The sequence below is a fragment of the Corvus kubaryi genome, unplaced genomic scaffold (genome assembly GCF_017639235.1).
Source record: "Corvus kubaryi isolate FWS band 111438036 unplaced genomic scaffold, C.kubaryi_AGA036_p1.0 37182, whole genome shotgun sequence".
In the NCBI taxonomy this organism is placed as follows: domain Eukaryota; kingdom Metazoa; phylum Chordata; class Aves; order Passeriformes; family Corvidae; genus Corvus; species Corvus kubaryi.
In genome coordinates this window covers 445,173-459,255 of record NW_024581050.1, presented here as the reverse complement: position 1 = coordinate 459,255, position 14,083 = coordinate 445,173, and the positions used below count along the sequence as shown (strand labels likewise).

The window sequence follows — 14,083 nt, the reverse complement described above, 5'->3', positions numbered from 1 at the left end:
CTGTGGGACCCCCAGGGACAACCCCAGGGACACCCCCAGGGACACCCCAGGGACACCCCCGTACCTGTCACAGCTGTGGGACCCCCAGGGACACCCCCAGGGACACCCCCAGGGACACCCCCAGGGACACCCCCCGTACCTGTCACAGCTGTGGGACCCCCAGGGACACCCCTGTCCTCACCCACCGCCATGGGGCCACCAAACTCCGCTTGTTCCATCGCTCCCAGTGCCTCCCAGTGACTCCCAGTCCCCGTCCCACAAGGACACCGCTGTCCCCACCATGAGGAGGGCGCGGTCCCCTCGTCCCCTCCCCTCCCAGGTATCCAGATGAGTTTCCAGCACGTTTTGCCTTTTATTTCCACGCAGTAACACTCACTACAGCTGCTACCTACGGCAGGGAACGCACGCACACGGGCACGGAAAGAAAGAATAAATTAAAATGAGTTGTCATAAAAAACCCAAACAATGAACCAACGGAGAAAATGAGGGAGGGGGGAAGGGGAGGGGGAGGAAAAGGTGGAAAATGATAATAAAAAGGCAAATGAAGAAGAGGGTGGAACATTTCCGGTAGGACGTGTTGGTTGGATCTCACGGACTCCAGCGCCGAGGAGGATGCGCGGTCCCGGGGCCGCCCTGGCAGCCTCCTCTCCCTCCTCGGCTCGGCGGGAGCTCCCCGAAAAGCCCCTCCGAGGGACGCCCCGGGGGACGGGGGTCGGTCCCCGCCCGGGCCGGCGCCCCGGGGAAAGGCCGCGGGCGGCGGCGGCGGCTTGGGCGACGTCCCTACAGTCCGGTCGGTGCCGCCGCCTGTGTCCCCCCTTCCTGCCCCGGGGTCCTCTCCATGGTGGCCGCACCAGGAGCCTGTCCCTGCCTTAGTCGTTGGAGGTGACGTCGATGTCTTCTCCGCTCGACTGCTTGGTGGCGAGGCGCCATCGGTTGATGTGGTGCGAGCCCTTCTTCTTCTGGTCCGAGTCGGGGCCCTCCTCCTCCAGCTTCTGCCGTTTGTATTTCGTCCGCCTGTTCTGGAACCACACTTTCACCTGGGACACGGAGAGACGGGCGCTCGTGGGGTCCTGGCACAGCTGGCCCCGCACGGGGACGCCGCTGCAGCCCGCAGGAAGCTCGGTTTTCCTTGGAAAACTGTCCCTCCCTGTCCCTCCAGGAGCTCCCACAGCCACCCTGCCCTGCCTCAGTTTCCCAAGGCAAGGTGGGACACGGGGGACAAATGTGGTTGCTGCCACCCCCCAGCCCTGCTCGGCTGCACATCCCAGCCCTGGAGAAACCCCGGGGGGTGAAGGACACTTCGGTGACACCTCAGACACGGGACAGCGGCACAGGGGACCCTCACTGCAGCACCCAGAGCCCATCAGCCTGAGCTGGGCTGTGCCCGGCTGGGCAGAGAGCTGTGGCAGCAGCCAAAGCCGGCCCTGGTCCGGCTGTCACTGGTGCCAGGATGCCACGGGCACAGCGGCCGTGGCTCCAGTGACCACTGGGATGACACTCGGAGCCATCCCCGCACCTCCAGCCAGGACTGTGACTACAATTATCGATCATTAATTGACCACACTGAGGTTTTTCCACCTTTTCCACCTTTTCCACTGTGCTGGTGCCAAACACCATCCCAGGAGCCCGGAGAAGCAGCGGAGTCTCCGTCCTTGGGGATCCCACCCTCCTCACCTGCCAAGGCCCCAGGAATCCTGATCCAACTCCACAGTCCTCGATCCCAGCCCTGGGAGCATGGGCTGGGGTGGGGGGTGGACAGGGCAGCACGGACATGGGGCAGTTTGGGAGGCTGAGGGCACCCACACGGTCAGTGGTGCAGCGAGGGACGCGGGATGCCAGAGGCAGGGATGCAGGATGCTGCAGCCAGGGATGAGGGATGCTGGTGGCAGCGGTGAGGGATGCAGGATGCTGCAGGGAGCAGCGTGGATGGGGTGAGGGATGTGGGAATGCTGCAGGCAGGGTTGTGGGGTGCTCCATCAGGGAATGAGGGATGCTGCAGGCAGTGGGGAGGGGTGCTGCAGGTCGGATGCTGCAGGCAGGGGTCCAGGATGGGATGCGGGATGCTGCAGGTGGCAGTGCAGGATGTGGGATGGTGCAGATGGGATGCAGGATGGGATGCAGGATGGGATGCAGGATGCCTGCTGGGTGGTGAGGGATGCTGCAGCTGGGATGCTGCAGGGAGCGGTGTGGATGCCTCGGGCAGCAGCGCTGGGTGCTGCGGGCAGGGATGTGGGGTGAGGGATGGCAGTGGGGTGGGATGCTGCAGGCAGCGCTGCGGGATGTGGGTGCTGCAGGTGGGATGAAGATGCCCCAGGCAGGATCCAGGATGCCACAGGCAGGATTCAGGGTGCCCCATGCAGGATCCAGGATGCCCCAGGCAGGATCCAGGATGCCCCAGAAGGGCTGTGGATGCCCCAGGCAGGATCCAGGATGCCCCAGAAGGGCTGTGGACGCCGCCGGTCTCCCAGGCCCGCAGCACTAGGTGCCGCTGCTCGGCCGCCGCTGCCAGCCCAGCCCAGGCTGAGCCTTCTCCCGCTGCAGCTGTTCCTGATCCTGCAGCCGCTGGCACCGCTCCCTGCCAGGATCACCGGCCCTTTTCCCACTCTCCTTCAGCGCCAGCCACGGGCACTGCCTGCTCCGTGCTCCGGAGCCTTCCCGGCGCGGCACGGGCCGGCATTCCCATCCCGCTGGCCGGCATTCCCATCCCGGGCCGGCATTCCCATCCCGGGCCGGCGTTCCTATCCCGGGCCTGCATTCCCATCCCGGGCCGGCATTCCTATCCCGGGCCGGCATTCCCATCCCGGGCCGGCGTTCCCATCCCGCGGGCCGGCGTTCCCATCCCGCGGGCCGGCGTTCCCATCCCGGGCCGGCATTCCCATCCCGCGGGCCGGCATTCCCTGGAGCCGCAGCCAGCACAGCAGCAGCCCTTGACTCTCCGGCCGCCCCGGCTCTGGGAACAGCTCTTTGTGCCACCGGGATGTGTCCTGCCCCCGCCTGGGACACAGCCCATTCACTCTGCTACCTTTGGGGCATTCCCGGAGCAATACCGAACTGGCACCTTCGGTTCAAGCAGCGCGGAGCACTTGGCAAACTTTAATTAAAGCTCGCGGCCCTCTGGGAGCGGGGAAGTTGCCTTATCCCCGAGGTGTGGAAGGGGAAGCAGGGCAGGAAGCAATTTACCCGCCGGGGCGAGGCTGGGTGGGAGCAGGGAGGGAGAGCGGCGGCTCTGCCCGGCTCCGCTCAGGGGCACGGCCGGTCCTGCGGGATGAGGCTCCCCGGGATTCCCAGCCGTCCCAGCTGCGGGAATGGGGGTGTTTCCAGCCTGGAGGAGCTCCCTGGCCCTCCGATGCCGCATCCCTCACTCCAGCGGGCCGCAGCCACAGTGGGGAAAGCGTGAGAAGCTCGCAGTGGGCACTGGGATCCCCTCCCAGCTGCCCCCTGCGCCACTTCATCCCGACTTCAGGAGTAACTGGTTTAAACCTCCGAGCCCGGGGTTTTATCGCTTCCCAAATTAACCGTTCCCATGCCGGGGCTTGTGCATCCAGCTGCAGTGACGTGCCAAGCTTCCGGCCCCGCCATTCCCGGCGGGAATGTCCCCAGGTTTACCTCCCGCCCCGTGCTCCTGCTGCAGGATGGGGACGGTCCCGGGATGGCTCCCGCATCCCGGTCCTGCCCCACCCATCCTGCCCCGGCTCCCATCCCTGGGTTTCCCTGCACATCCCCACCTGTGCAGTGCCCCGAGGGCCACCACGGCCACCGGGACATCCGGCTCTGCTCCGGGAATGCCGATGGCACCCGGAGAATCAGCCCTGGCCCGAAGGTGACATTGCCATCACCACGCTGGGCACAATTAAAATCCGGTGGCTCCGTGTGGAGCTTCCCTGGGCAATGCCCCAAAGGCTGAGAGCGCTGGGATGCGTCTGGAGGGGACAGAGAGGGACCAGCCCTGCCATCACCGGGTGACAGCGCTTGTGCCCGGCTGTCACCCAAAGTGCCACCACCCCCAGTGCCAGCGCCGCACCTCCGCCTGTTCCTGCTGTCCCCGCTGGGACTTTCCTCCTGAAAACACCCCAAAACTTTTGGGAGTTTGCTTTTGGGGACAGTTTCCGGGGGAGGGACAGCTGCCGGCCCTGGGCTGAGCCCTGCGGCCGCTCTCCAGCCCTATCTGGGCATCTTTCTCCTCCCATGGTTCCCAGGCATTCGCTCCGTTAATTATTAATTATTAATTATGGAGCGGCTGCGATTCCCAGTGGGCCTCGAGCCCCCGGCCAGGGCTGCTCCATTCCTGCAGGGACAGCTCCAGGAGGGGACACCGGGATATCCAGTGACTCCGTAATCATCCAAAGCCAGGAGGGGACACTGGGATATGCAGTGATTCCACAATCACCCCAAACTTCCCTCTGGCAGGAGCCAGGGAGAGGCCTTTGCTTTGGGAATGCAGATTTGAGAACCCGAACGGGGTCTGCCAGGGGTGGAGTGGCTCTGCTGGGAATTCTGGGCTCCATCGCACCAGAGGAACCCAGGGAAGTGCCTTCCCAGCCCAGGGTGCTGCCGTGGGAGGTGAAGTGACCTGGTGCCACCAGCGCTGGGCACGGCGAGGCGATGCCCATCCCGACAGGACACAGCACGGTGCCCCCAGCTCGTCCCACTGCCAGATCCCAGCCCGGCACACCAATCCTGGAGCATCCACAGTGCCTGGAATCCCCGCTGATCCCAGTGCCACCAGTGCCTGGAATCCCTGCTGATCCCAGTGCCACCGGTGCCTGGAATCCCTGCTGATCCCAGTGCCACCAGTGCCTGGAATCCCCACTGATCCCAGTGCCACCAGTGCCTGGAATCCCTGCTGATCCCAGTGCCACCGGTGCCTGGAACCCCCACTACATGCCCGGCTCGATGCCACCCGGCTCACCCCCCCCGTGCCCCCCGTGTCCCCCATCACACCCAAACCCCACAGACGGCTCCTCTCGCTCAGACCATCCCACCTTCCCTCCAGAGCCCTCCCTGCACCTGCTGCACCCTGACCCCACTTACAGAACCCCTGGATTTGCCTCAGGACCCTGAGCTGAGTTTTGTTCCCCCTGTCCCTTTGATTTTGCCGTTCCCTGGGCCTGTTGCTCCGATCTTATCCCAAATTAACACCGCTCCTTGGGAGGAGAACGGCTGGGAAGGGGTTAAACCCCTGCACCGTCCCCACCCCATATCCCAAGGCATTTCCCGATGCTGGGCAGGACCTGAACCCTTCTCACCTTCCCTGGGCTGCTCCAGGTGCTGCTCCCCGGCTGGGGGACCCGGAGCTGGCACAGCCTGAAGGACAAAACTCCCTTTTCCGGAGGGAAAAGCAGCTGGGAAATAGGGCCAGGCACAGCCATAACCTGAATCCTGTCTGGGAATTGTTAAATCCATGAAAAAAATTGGAAAACCCCCCAAACTGTGGGTTTGGGTGTGGGGCCCCAGGTGAAAACACACCGGTGTCACACCGGGATGGGTGTCGTGGACCAGGGGGTTGGTTTTCCATGGAAACTTGATTCCATGCAGGATTTATCACCGAATATATAATTAATAATAATAGTAATAGTAATAATATCCTGCTTTTGGCATGGCAGCCAGCCCCTGGCCGTCCCACTCCTCCAATCCCAATACCTGGATGTACATCCCGAATCCTGTCCCTCCGCACACTGGGATTATTTCCCTCCAGGTAATTAAAACAGATTTTTTTTTTTTTAATTGTTTTTCCAAAACCACAAAACAGAAGGGAAAAGGCTTTCCCTGCTGCATGAAACCTCTGCTGCCGGATGCCCATTCCCAGATGGATCCTGAGGCCGTGGGAAGGACAGGAGCCTTTCCCAGCCCTGCAGCCGCCTCCCGTTGTCCCCGCGCTCGCTCCCTGCCAGCAGCAGCAGCTTCCCAAAATCATGGAAACACCAAATAGGCTGCAGCACATAAAAAAATGAAGATTATAAATATCTGCATGGCCTCTTTCCACTCCTGAGTCTCCCTGGGATTTCGGTTCGGATGCCGCTGCGTTTCCCCAGTAAATCCCATTATCGCGTTTGGGCTCCGGGCGATGTTGGAAAAGGCCAGGGAATGGCTGAGCTCCCCCTCGGGCATCCCACAGCTGCCCTTTCCACCCGGACAAGTTCCTGGTTGTTCTTTGACCTTTGGGTTTTGTCCTTTTTTCCCCTTTTTTCTCCATTCCAGCCCAGAGAGGTGACGGGAGCAGCGGAAGGGACCCGAGCCGGGTGTCAGCGCTGGGCCCCACGAGCCGCGGGCTGGGGGTCGGGACAGCCTTGCCCTCGGGATTCCCACACCCTCTGGATTTGGGGGGTTCGGTCCCTGCTTCCCAACATCCACACCTGCTCCTTGCCGCCATCCCTGTGCCGGTGACATTCTCCTCCCAGGGACTTCCCGCTCCCAGGGATGCGTTTGGGGGTTTTGTTTGGCAGAGCCTGGGCAAGGATGAGCCAGGCAGGCCCTGGGAACACCCACGGCTCCAGCTTTATTTCCCAATTAAATTAAAGCATAAAAATTCAATGAATTCAGCACATAGGCCCAAGTACCTCACCAGAATTTGGGGAAAACTTTCTCCCCCCCCGCTCAGTTATTGAATATCCCGGGAAACAGCGCTGCTTCCCTGGAGCATTTGGGAACAGCCACTACCGGGACACCGGCCTCGGGCACACAGAGGTGCTCAGCCCCAATTCCCTCATTTTCCCCCAGCTCTGTTCATTTTTCCTTTCATCCTTGTGCTTCTCCTGGGTCTCCTGAGATCTAAATTCCTGGGAAATGTCTGTTCTGATTCCGAAAGCCTCATCCAAAACCAGCGCCCCTCGGCAGCACCGTCCCCACACCCATCCTGCATTCCAGGTGTTGGTGCACAGACCCGGAGCTGCTCAGCTGAGCCACGGTTTTCCGGCTTTCCCGGGAAGGCTTCGGGCTGCTGCTCCTTTCCTAATCGGATTTTTAAACCCATAAACTGCTCCCAGGGAAAACACCCCAAGCAGGCGAGAAACAACACCGGAAAACCGCTCTGGAGCGCGGGATGATGCCAGAGCTGCATTCCCGGCCCCAAACCTGCCACAGCGACCATAACACCCGAATGCTGCCACGCAAAAAACCCCAAACCCACCCCGAGGAGCCCAGAAACACCCGCGGGGTCTGCCCGTGCTGGGGCTCCTGGGCAATCCCAGCTGGGATTTCGCAGCAGGAGCACCGTGCGGGTCTGGTGCTGCTCCGAGCGGCCGGTGCCGAGCTGCTGCCGGGGCTGGGATCCCGGGACACAGCGGGACACAGCGGGACAGGAGTGGGACAGGCGGGTGGCGGTACCTGTGTCTCGGAGAGGCTGAGGCTGCTGGCCAGCTGCTTGCGCTCGGCGCCCACCACGTAGTGGTTCTTCTCGAAGGCCCTCTCCAGGCGCAGCAGCTGCGACGGGGAAAAGGCCGTGCGGATGCGCTTGGGCTTGCGGGCGAAGGGGCCGTGCAGCAGGAGGCTCTCCTGGGACACCTCGCTCCCTGCGGGCACAGAGCGGAGTTCAGCACCAGCACCCCCAGCCCCCCCGCTGCAGGACGATGTTGTGGTGGCCTCCTAGCCCTGTGGCACGGGGAGGGCACAAAAGGGGAATTGAGGGGTTTTGGGCGCCTTCCCCACCCTAAAATTGCAGCGTTTGTCCCGCATTCTCCCTCTTGGCTCCTCGCAGTCCCACGGTGGGGTTGGACACAGCGCCAAAGGGAGGGGAGGGAGACAGAAAGAAAGAGAGGGAGAAGGGATGGACGGGGAGAGCAGCGGGAAGAGGAAAGAAAGGGTAAGAGAAGGTGGGAGGCAGAGAAAAAACTGAGAGAGGAAAAGAGATTATAAAATAGGAGAAAGACTGAGAAAGTGACAGGAAAAAAATAAAAAAGGAGAACTAAGAAAGAAAAAAGTGGTGGGGAGAGAGAAAGAGGGAAGGGGACAAGGAAGGAAAGAGAAGAGAAGTGGGAAAGCAATAAAAAAAAGAGGGAAAAAAAGAGAAAGAAAAACAAGAAGGAAAAGAAAGTGAAAGGGGAAGGAAAGAAAGAGACGAGAAGTGGGAAAGCGAGAAAACAAGGAAAGAAGCAAAGAATAACGAAGGAGAGAAGCTGCGCCGCAAGCGAGCGAAACAAGGTAGAAAGAAACGAAAGCGAGGAGAGAAAAAGAGAATTAAAGGCGGAGAGAGAAGGCAGGACAGAGGGACGGCGCGGGAGAGCGGCGGGCCGGGCCCGGGGGCTGTGGGGGACCGGGAGCCCCGCGCGGCCCCGGCCGGAGCCGCTCCCGGGGCCCGAGGGGGCCGGGCCGGTGCCCCCGAGCGCCGCCGGCAGCGGCCGCAATCCCCGGCGGAGCCCCGGAGACAAGCGAGGGGTTGGTGGTGAGCAGATAAAACTAATCCGGGCTGCGGGACCCCCCGGCACCGCGGCGGGACAGAGGGGACGGCGATGGAGGGGAAACGGAGACAGAAAAATGAGAAAATAAAAACCGAGGGAAAAAAAAAAAAACAACAACCAAACATGGGGGAAAAAGGAAAGAAAAGGGCGCAGATAAAGAAAGGGAAAGGAAGAGGATAGTAAGAAACGGAGAGAAAGAAAACAAAGATAAAAGAAATAGAGACAAAACCAGAAGATTCAGAGAAAGAAGGAAAGAAGGAAGGAAGGAAAGAAAAGAATGAAAGAAGCAAAAGAAGAAAGTGAAGAAAAGAAAGAAAAGGAAAGAAAGAGAAGAGAGAAATAAAGAGAAGAAACGGAATAGAGAGAAAAATCTACGGAACCAAACAACGTCTCGCTGCGCAGCCGAGATCCACCGCACCGAAATCCTTCCCTTCGTTCCCGGGAAGGAGAAAACCAAATTCCCGGCTCGGCTGCGCACGGAGGCGGCGGCGCCGGTCCCGTCCCCGGGAGCCCCGCGATGCTCGGCCGGGACTCTGCGGGGCTGCCCCGGGTCCCCGGCTCTGCCCGGGCACGGCCACGGCCCTGGGGCTGCGGGAGCGCTCCGGCCGCGGGTGTGCAGAAGCACCGGGTGTGCAGAGACACCGGGTGTGCAGAGGCACCGGCACCGGGTGTGCAGAGGCGCCGGGTGTGCAGAGGCGCCGGGTGTGCAGAGACACCGGCCCCGCTGTGGAGCGCCCGGGGCCCCGGCCGTGCGTGCGGGCACGGCAGCAACAGGTCCTGCCCCCGGGCCCCCCGACCCCCGGGGAAGGAGCCCCGCGGCTCCGCAGCCCCCGGGGCCGCCGCCAGCCCTCGGCCCGCGCCCCCCGCAGCCCCCGCTCACCTTGGAAGCGGTGGCCGAAGAAGCGGTTCCGCAGCACCCAGGGGTAAAAGTTGAGCGGGTCGCGGTGCTGCGGCCCGAAGAAGGGGTGCGGGTGCGGCAGGGCCGAGCCCCCCAGCTGGGGGGGCCCGACGGGCAGCGCCGGGTGCCCCACGGCCTCGGGGAAGACGAGCTCGGCGCTGCCGTACAGGGCTCGGCCGGCGGCTCCCTGGAAGCCGGGGGCGAAGGCGGCGGCGTCGGCGGCGGCGGCGGGGCCGGGGTAGGCGAGGGCGGCGGGGCGCGGGGGGTCCTCGGGGCCCAGGGGGGTGTCCTTGCCCACCAGGGACTCGATGGTGAAGCAGCGCTTCGCAGACGGCTGGAACATGGTGTGAGCCGGGAGCGGGGGGGGCCGGAGCGGGGCCGGTCCTGCGGGTGCGCGCGTGTGTGCGGTGTGTGTGTGTGTGCGTGTGCAAGAAACCTCCCCCTGGGCACGGCACACACGCGGACCCGCACCCCGCACCCCTCCCTCCCGCCCGCCCCCGCCCCGCCGCCCACCCGCGGGCGCCCACGCAGCCCCGAGCCCCGGGCGGCCGCTACAAATACGGGCGGTACCTGCGGGGCCGGGAAGGGGCGGCCTCACCTGAGCCCCGCGGCCGAGCGGGGAGGGCGGCGGAGGCAGGGCCGGGGTGGGAGGGCAAGGGGAGGCACGGACGGGATGGGATGGGACGGGATGGGAGAGCAGGGAAAGGCAGGGATGGGATGGGAGAGCAGGGAAAGGTAGGGATGGGATGGGGAGGGTAGGGCAGGGGAAGGTAGGGATGGGATGGGATGGGATGGGATGGGATGGGATGGGATGGGATGGGATGGGATGGGATGGGATGGGATGCGATGAGATGGGATGGGATGGGATGGGATGGGATGGGATGGGAGGGACGGGCAGGGGAACGTAGAGGAGGCTGAGGCGGGTAAGGACAGGCAGGGGAAGCAAGAGGAAGCAAGAGGAGGCCGGGGGAGGACAAGGGCAGCCAGGAAGAGTCAGAGGAGGCACAAGGAGGCCGGGGGAGGCAGGGGAAGGCACGAGAGGTAGAGACGGGCAGGGGAGGACAAGGGGAAACAAGGAGAGACGGGGGAAGCACGAGGAGGCCGGGGGAGGCAGGGGAGGACAGGGGGAGATGGGGCAGGCAGGGGAGGAAGGGGAGGCAGAGGAGGCAAAAGGACGCAGAGAGCGCCCGAAAAACTGGACTGGAGCCGCTGCCGCAGGCGCGCCGCGAAGTTGTGGCGGAGGGGCTCCGGCTGCGGGGGGGGGGTCCCTCCCTCTGAAAAAAAAAAAAAAATTAAAAAGATCTTTTAAAATTCCTCAATTTTTTTTCTTCTTCCTTTGGTTTCCTTTTTTCCTTTTTTTTTTTTTTTCTTTTTTCTTTTTCTTCGCGATTTAAATAAATAAACCAGCCCGGCCCGCGGCGGCGGAGCGGAACTCCGGCCCGCGGGGGGGGGAGAGGTGAGGCCGCCCCCGCCCCTCCCGCGCCCCGCGCAAGCTCCGCTCCCTTCCGCGTAACCCCTTCCAAAGGCAGGACCTTCCCCCGGCCAAAACCTCTTCCCACGGCTCCAATCCTGCGCTGGGAGTTAAAAAAATATATATATATAAAGCGCCAAGTAAGCGGCGATTTTGGCCGTTTTGCCCCGGCGCGGGGGGATGCGCGGGCGCGCAGCCCCTGCGCGGGCCGGTCCCGAGTTCACTCCGCAGTTTGGCTCTGCTCGGAGTTTTGTTGGCCCGCGGAGGCGGGGGCCAGCCCTCCCCTCCCGCACAAAGGGGGTTGAAAGTCTATTTTCCACTTGGCTGGATCGAAATACTCCGCGCGGGTTCCTTCCCCCCGCGGAGAGGAGAGCGCTGCTGCTGCGCACCCGCGGGCTCTGCGCGGACGCGTTCCCGCAAGAGGCTGCGGGAAGAAGGATGGGGAGAGGAAAGGAAAAATTACACGAAATCCCAGAGAAGTGAAAGCCTAAAAATGGAGCGAGAGCGTCGGCAAAGCGTTTTTTTTAATTTTCATTTCTGCGAGAGAGAGGGAGAGAGGGGGAAAAAATAATCGACATTTTAAATCTATTATAAATAGATTTAAAATATATATATTTCCGGGTTTTTTTTACTATGAGAAATGGAAATAAAGAAGCGGAGTTGGGTGAGAGAGCTGGTGGAGAGGGCAGCGGGAGCGGAGCGGGGAACACCCGCGGCGGATGGGGATGGGAAGGGGAAGGGATGGGGAAGAAGGGGAAGGGGAAGGGATAGAGATGAGGAAGGGGAAGGGAAAGGGATGGGATCGGGAAGAGGAAGGGGACACGGGGGCAGCTCGGCTCAGTCGCGGAAAACTGTGCCCGGCTCCGGACCGTTTGTGGAATTTCATTTAAATCAATTTAATCCAATTGAATTGAATTGAATTTATTTTTTTCTCTTTTTTTTTCCTCGACCTTTTCTCTGCCCCCGGGGCCGGAGGGGGGAGACGCGGCCCCTCCGCCCCAGCCCTGCGGCAGCCGCGGGTGCGGAGCGGGCGCTGCGGGATCCGCGGCCCCGGAGCGCGGCGCGGGGCCGGGATTTCGTTTCGTGCGGATCTCCCTCGGTTTGAGCATCTTCTGCGGGGGGGAAACGGGAAAGGCGGCCGGGCTCCGGCTGCTTCCCGTGGGATCCCCGCCGGCGGCATCTCCCCTCGGCGCCCTGGCTCCACTGGAACAATTTTTGGGAGGGAGCAGCTTTGGGGGTAGATCGCCCTCTCGGGAATTTATAAATCTTTCATCTGATTTATTTTTTTCCCCAATTCGCCCCGGTGGTTTTCGGTCCCGGCTCCGTGTCCAGGCGAGGCTGCTCGGATGCTCCGGAGGGAACCGGGGAGCTGCTGCGCTGAAACCGGTGGAGAACCCCAAATTTATCTTTAAATTTCTTTTTCCCCTCTGCTCCCAGGCCTGCTCCCAGCTCCAGGATAACTCAAGCAGGATTTTTATCCTTTCGGGAATAAACACGGACCCGCCGAGCAGGGGTCTTGCTCCGGCTCGAAGTGCCCCTGGTTCATTGACAGAAAACTTTATCCGCGGAATTCCCAGGAGAGGGGAGCCGGGATGCTGCCTTCCCGCTGGGTTCCGGCCGGGAGCAGCTCCGGGAAGGGGAGAAAGGCATTTTCCTTTCTAACGAAAGAGCCGCGGCCGTGCGAGCGCGGCCGAGGAACCGCAGGGGCCGGGCAGGGGCGGCTGCACCGGGATCGGGGGTGCCGGGGGGGTCTGTAAAATCCAACCGGGGGATCCTGCAAGGAGCAAACGGAAGAGGAGGGAAGGAGAGGGAAAGAGGGGCAGGACAGGCACCGAACGCTGCCCGTGGGTTGGGGGTAGAGGGTCATTTATGGGGTGTTTGGAGTGGCAGAGGGAAAGCGGGGCCACCCCTGTGCCCACGTCCATCTGCACCCCCAGACTCAGCTCCCCGCCCGTGCCTGTCCCCGAAGCAGGGAGGTGTCCCCGGGCCGGGCCCGGCAGGTGCTGTCCCCTCGTTAATCGGTAACGCCGCGGCCCCGGCATCAAAGGGCACCGTGTGGAAAATCGGCCCCGGGCCCGGAGCGTGGCCGCGGGCACGGCTCGGCCGCCGCGTTAAAAGTTGACCAGACTTCAAAGCGCTGGATCATTTCCTGCTCTGCTCTCCCACCTGCTCTTCCCGTGGGCACAGCTCCTGCCCCGGCCGGATTCCTTCTCGCCGGCCAGCAAGGGCAGCCCTGAAGGGGAGAGGGGGAAAACGGGGGCGTATTTAGGGCTGGGAGGTTGAGGAGGTCCCTTCCCTGTTTTCCTGGCTTTTATTTTATTTTATTTTTAAATTTTTATTTGGTTCAGGAATATTCTGAATTGGAATAAGCTGTCCCTGAAGCCAGTGGCTTCCAGCAGGTTGTTCTTGTCACCTCAGTGTCCCTTTTTAAGGTGGTTGTGTCAGCTGGTCCATGGATGGAGGGAGGGAGGGAGGGATGGATGGAGGGATGGATGGAGGGATGGATGGAGGGATGGATGGATGGATGGATGGATGGATGGAGGGATGGAGGGATGGATGGAGGGATGGATGGATGGATGGATGGATCACAGAATCACAGGGTCAGAATATCCTTATTGGAAGGGACCCACAGGGATGGAGTCCAACTGCTGGCCCTGCACAGGACACCCCAACAATCCCACCCTGTGCCTGATGGATGGATCAATGGAAGGATGGATGGATGGATGGATGGATGGATGGATGGATGGCTGTGGTTTATGGGATCAGGCTGACTGAAGGAGGATCCCACCCCAAGTGTGGGAATGGGAAGCCACCCAGGTGCCCCAGTTCTGGGCTGGGAGAGGCTGTTCCAGCAGGGAAAGAGGCTGCTGGGTTCTCTCCCACCTCCACAGGGCTCTCAGCAGCTTTTCCATGGGGGCTGCATCCACCCTCCCCTCTCCAAACCCTGCCCAGGCACCGTGGGATCTGCTGTGACCTGGCCGGGCTCTGGGCACGCTCAGGGCTGGGACATCCTGAGGGTCCTTGGTGGGGACACGGCTCTGGCTCCGGTGGCTGCAGCCACGTCGGGAACTGGAATTGTGAGCCTGCAAAGCAAACGGGATTTGGCAGCCAGGTCCTTGCAGACATTGAACATCCAGCTCCTCACGGGATCATCTCCAGCCTGGGAACACCTCCAGGTGCCCATGGCCTCGGGAAAGCCTTTCCAGGAGCTGGGCCACCCTCAGCTCTTGGTGGCCCAGGCTGCCCCTGGATAGGGACTGCTCTGGTCACTCCCGCCCAGTGCAGTGACACAGGACAGGGACTGCTCTGGTCACTCCTGCC

The 14,083-nt window shown here is 62.1% G+C and overlaps 2 protein-coding genes across 2 annotated transcripts in view; both read right to left on the bottom strand.

The window, feature by feature from the left end:
• Positions 1–332: 332 nt before the first annotated feature.
• Positions 333–9,764, bottom strand: EMX1 (empty spiracles homeobox 1). Its single transcript, XM_042021956.1, has 3 exons — positions 9,274–9,764; positions 7,324–7,508; positions 333–1,037 (listed from the first exon to the last, which is right to left on the bottom strand). The coding sequence occupies exons 1-3, from the start codon at positions 9,632–9,634 to the stop codon at positions 870–872; spliced, it is 714 nt and encodes a 237-aa protein (XP_041877890.1). The 5' UTR covers positions 9,635–9,764; the 3' UTR covers positions 333–869.
• A 2,540-nt stretch (positions 9,765–12,304) lies between these two features.
• The window catches only part of SPR (sepiapterin reductase), a 21,900-nt gene continuing 20,121 nt past the window's right edge, over positions 12,305–14,083 (bottom strand). The window contains exons 3-4 of the mRNA XM_042021971.1: positions 12,929–12,995; positions 12,305–12,536 (exon numbers count right to left, since the gene is read on the bottom strand). Coding sequence (XP_041877905.1) covers positions 12,305–12,536; positions 12,929–12,995 — 299 coding nt within the window. The remainder of the gene's footprint in view (positions 12,537–12,928; positions 12,996–14,083) is intronic.

Bases quoted from the DNA above. Each gene is read 5' to 3' on its own strand.
- EMX1 (XM_042021956.1), bottom strand. From the start codon at position 9,634: ATGTTCCAGCCGTCTGCGAAGCGCTGCTTCACCATCGAGTCCCTGGTG. The intron at 7,509-9,273 runs GTGAGCGGGGGC...CTGTGCCCGCAG, and splicing joins CTTCGGCCACCGCTTCCAAG to GGAGCGAGGTGTCCCAGGAG. The intron at 1,038-7,323 runs GTACCGCCACCC...TCCGTGTCCCAG, and splicing joins TCAGCCTCTCCGAGACACAG to GTGAAAGTGTGGTTCCAGAA.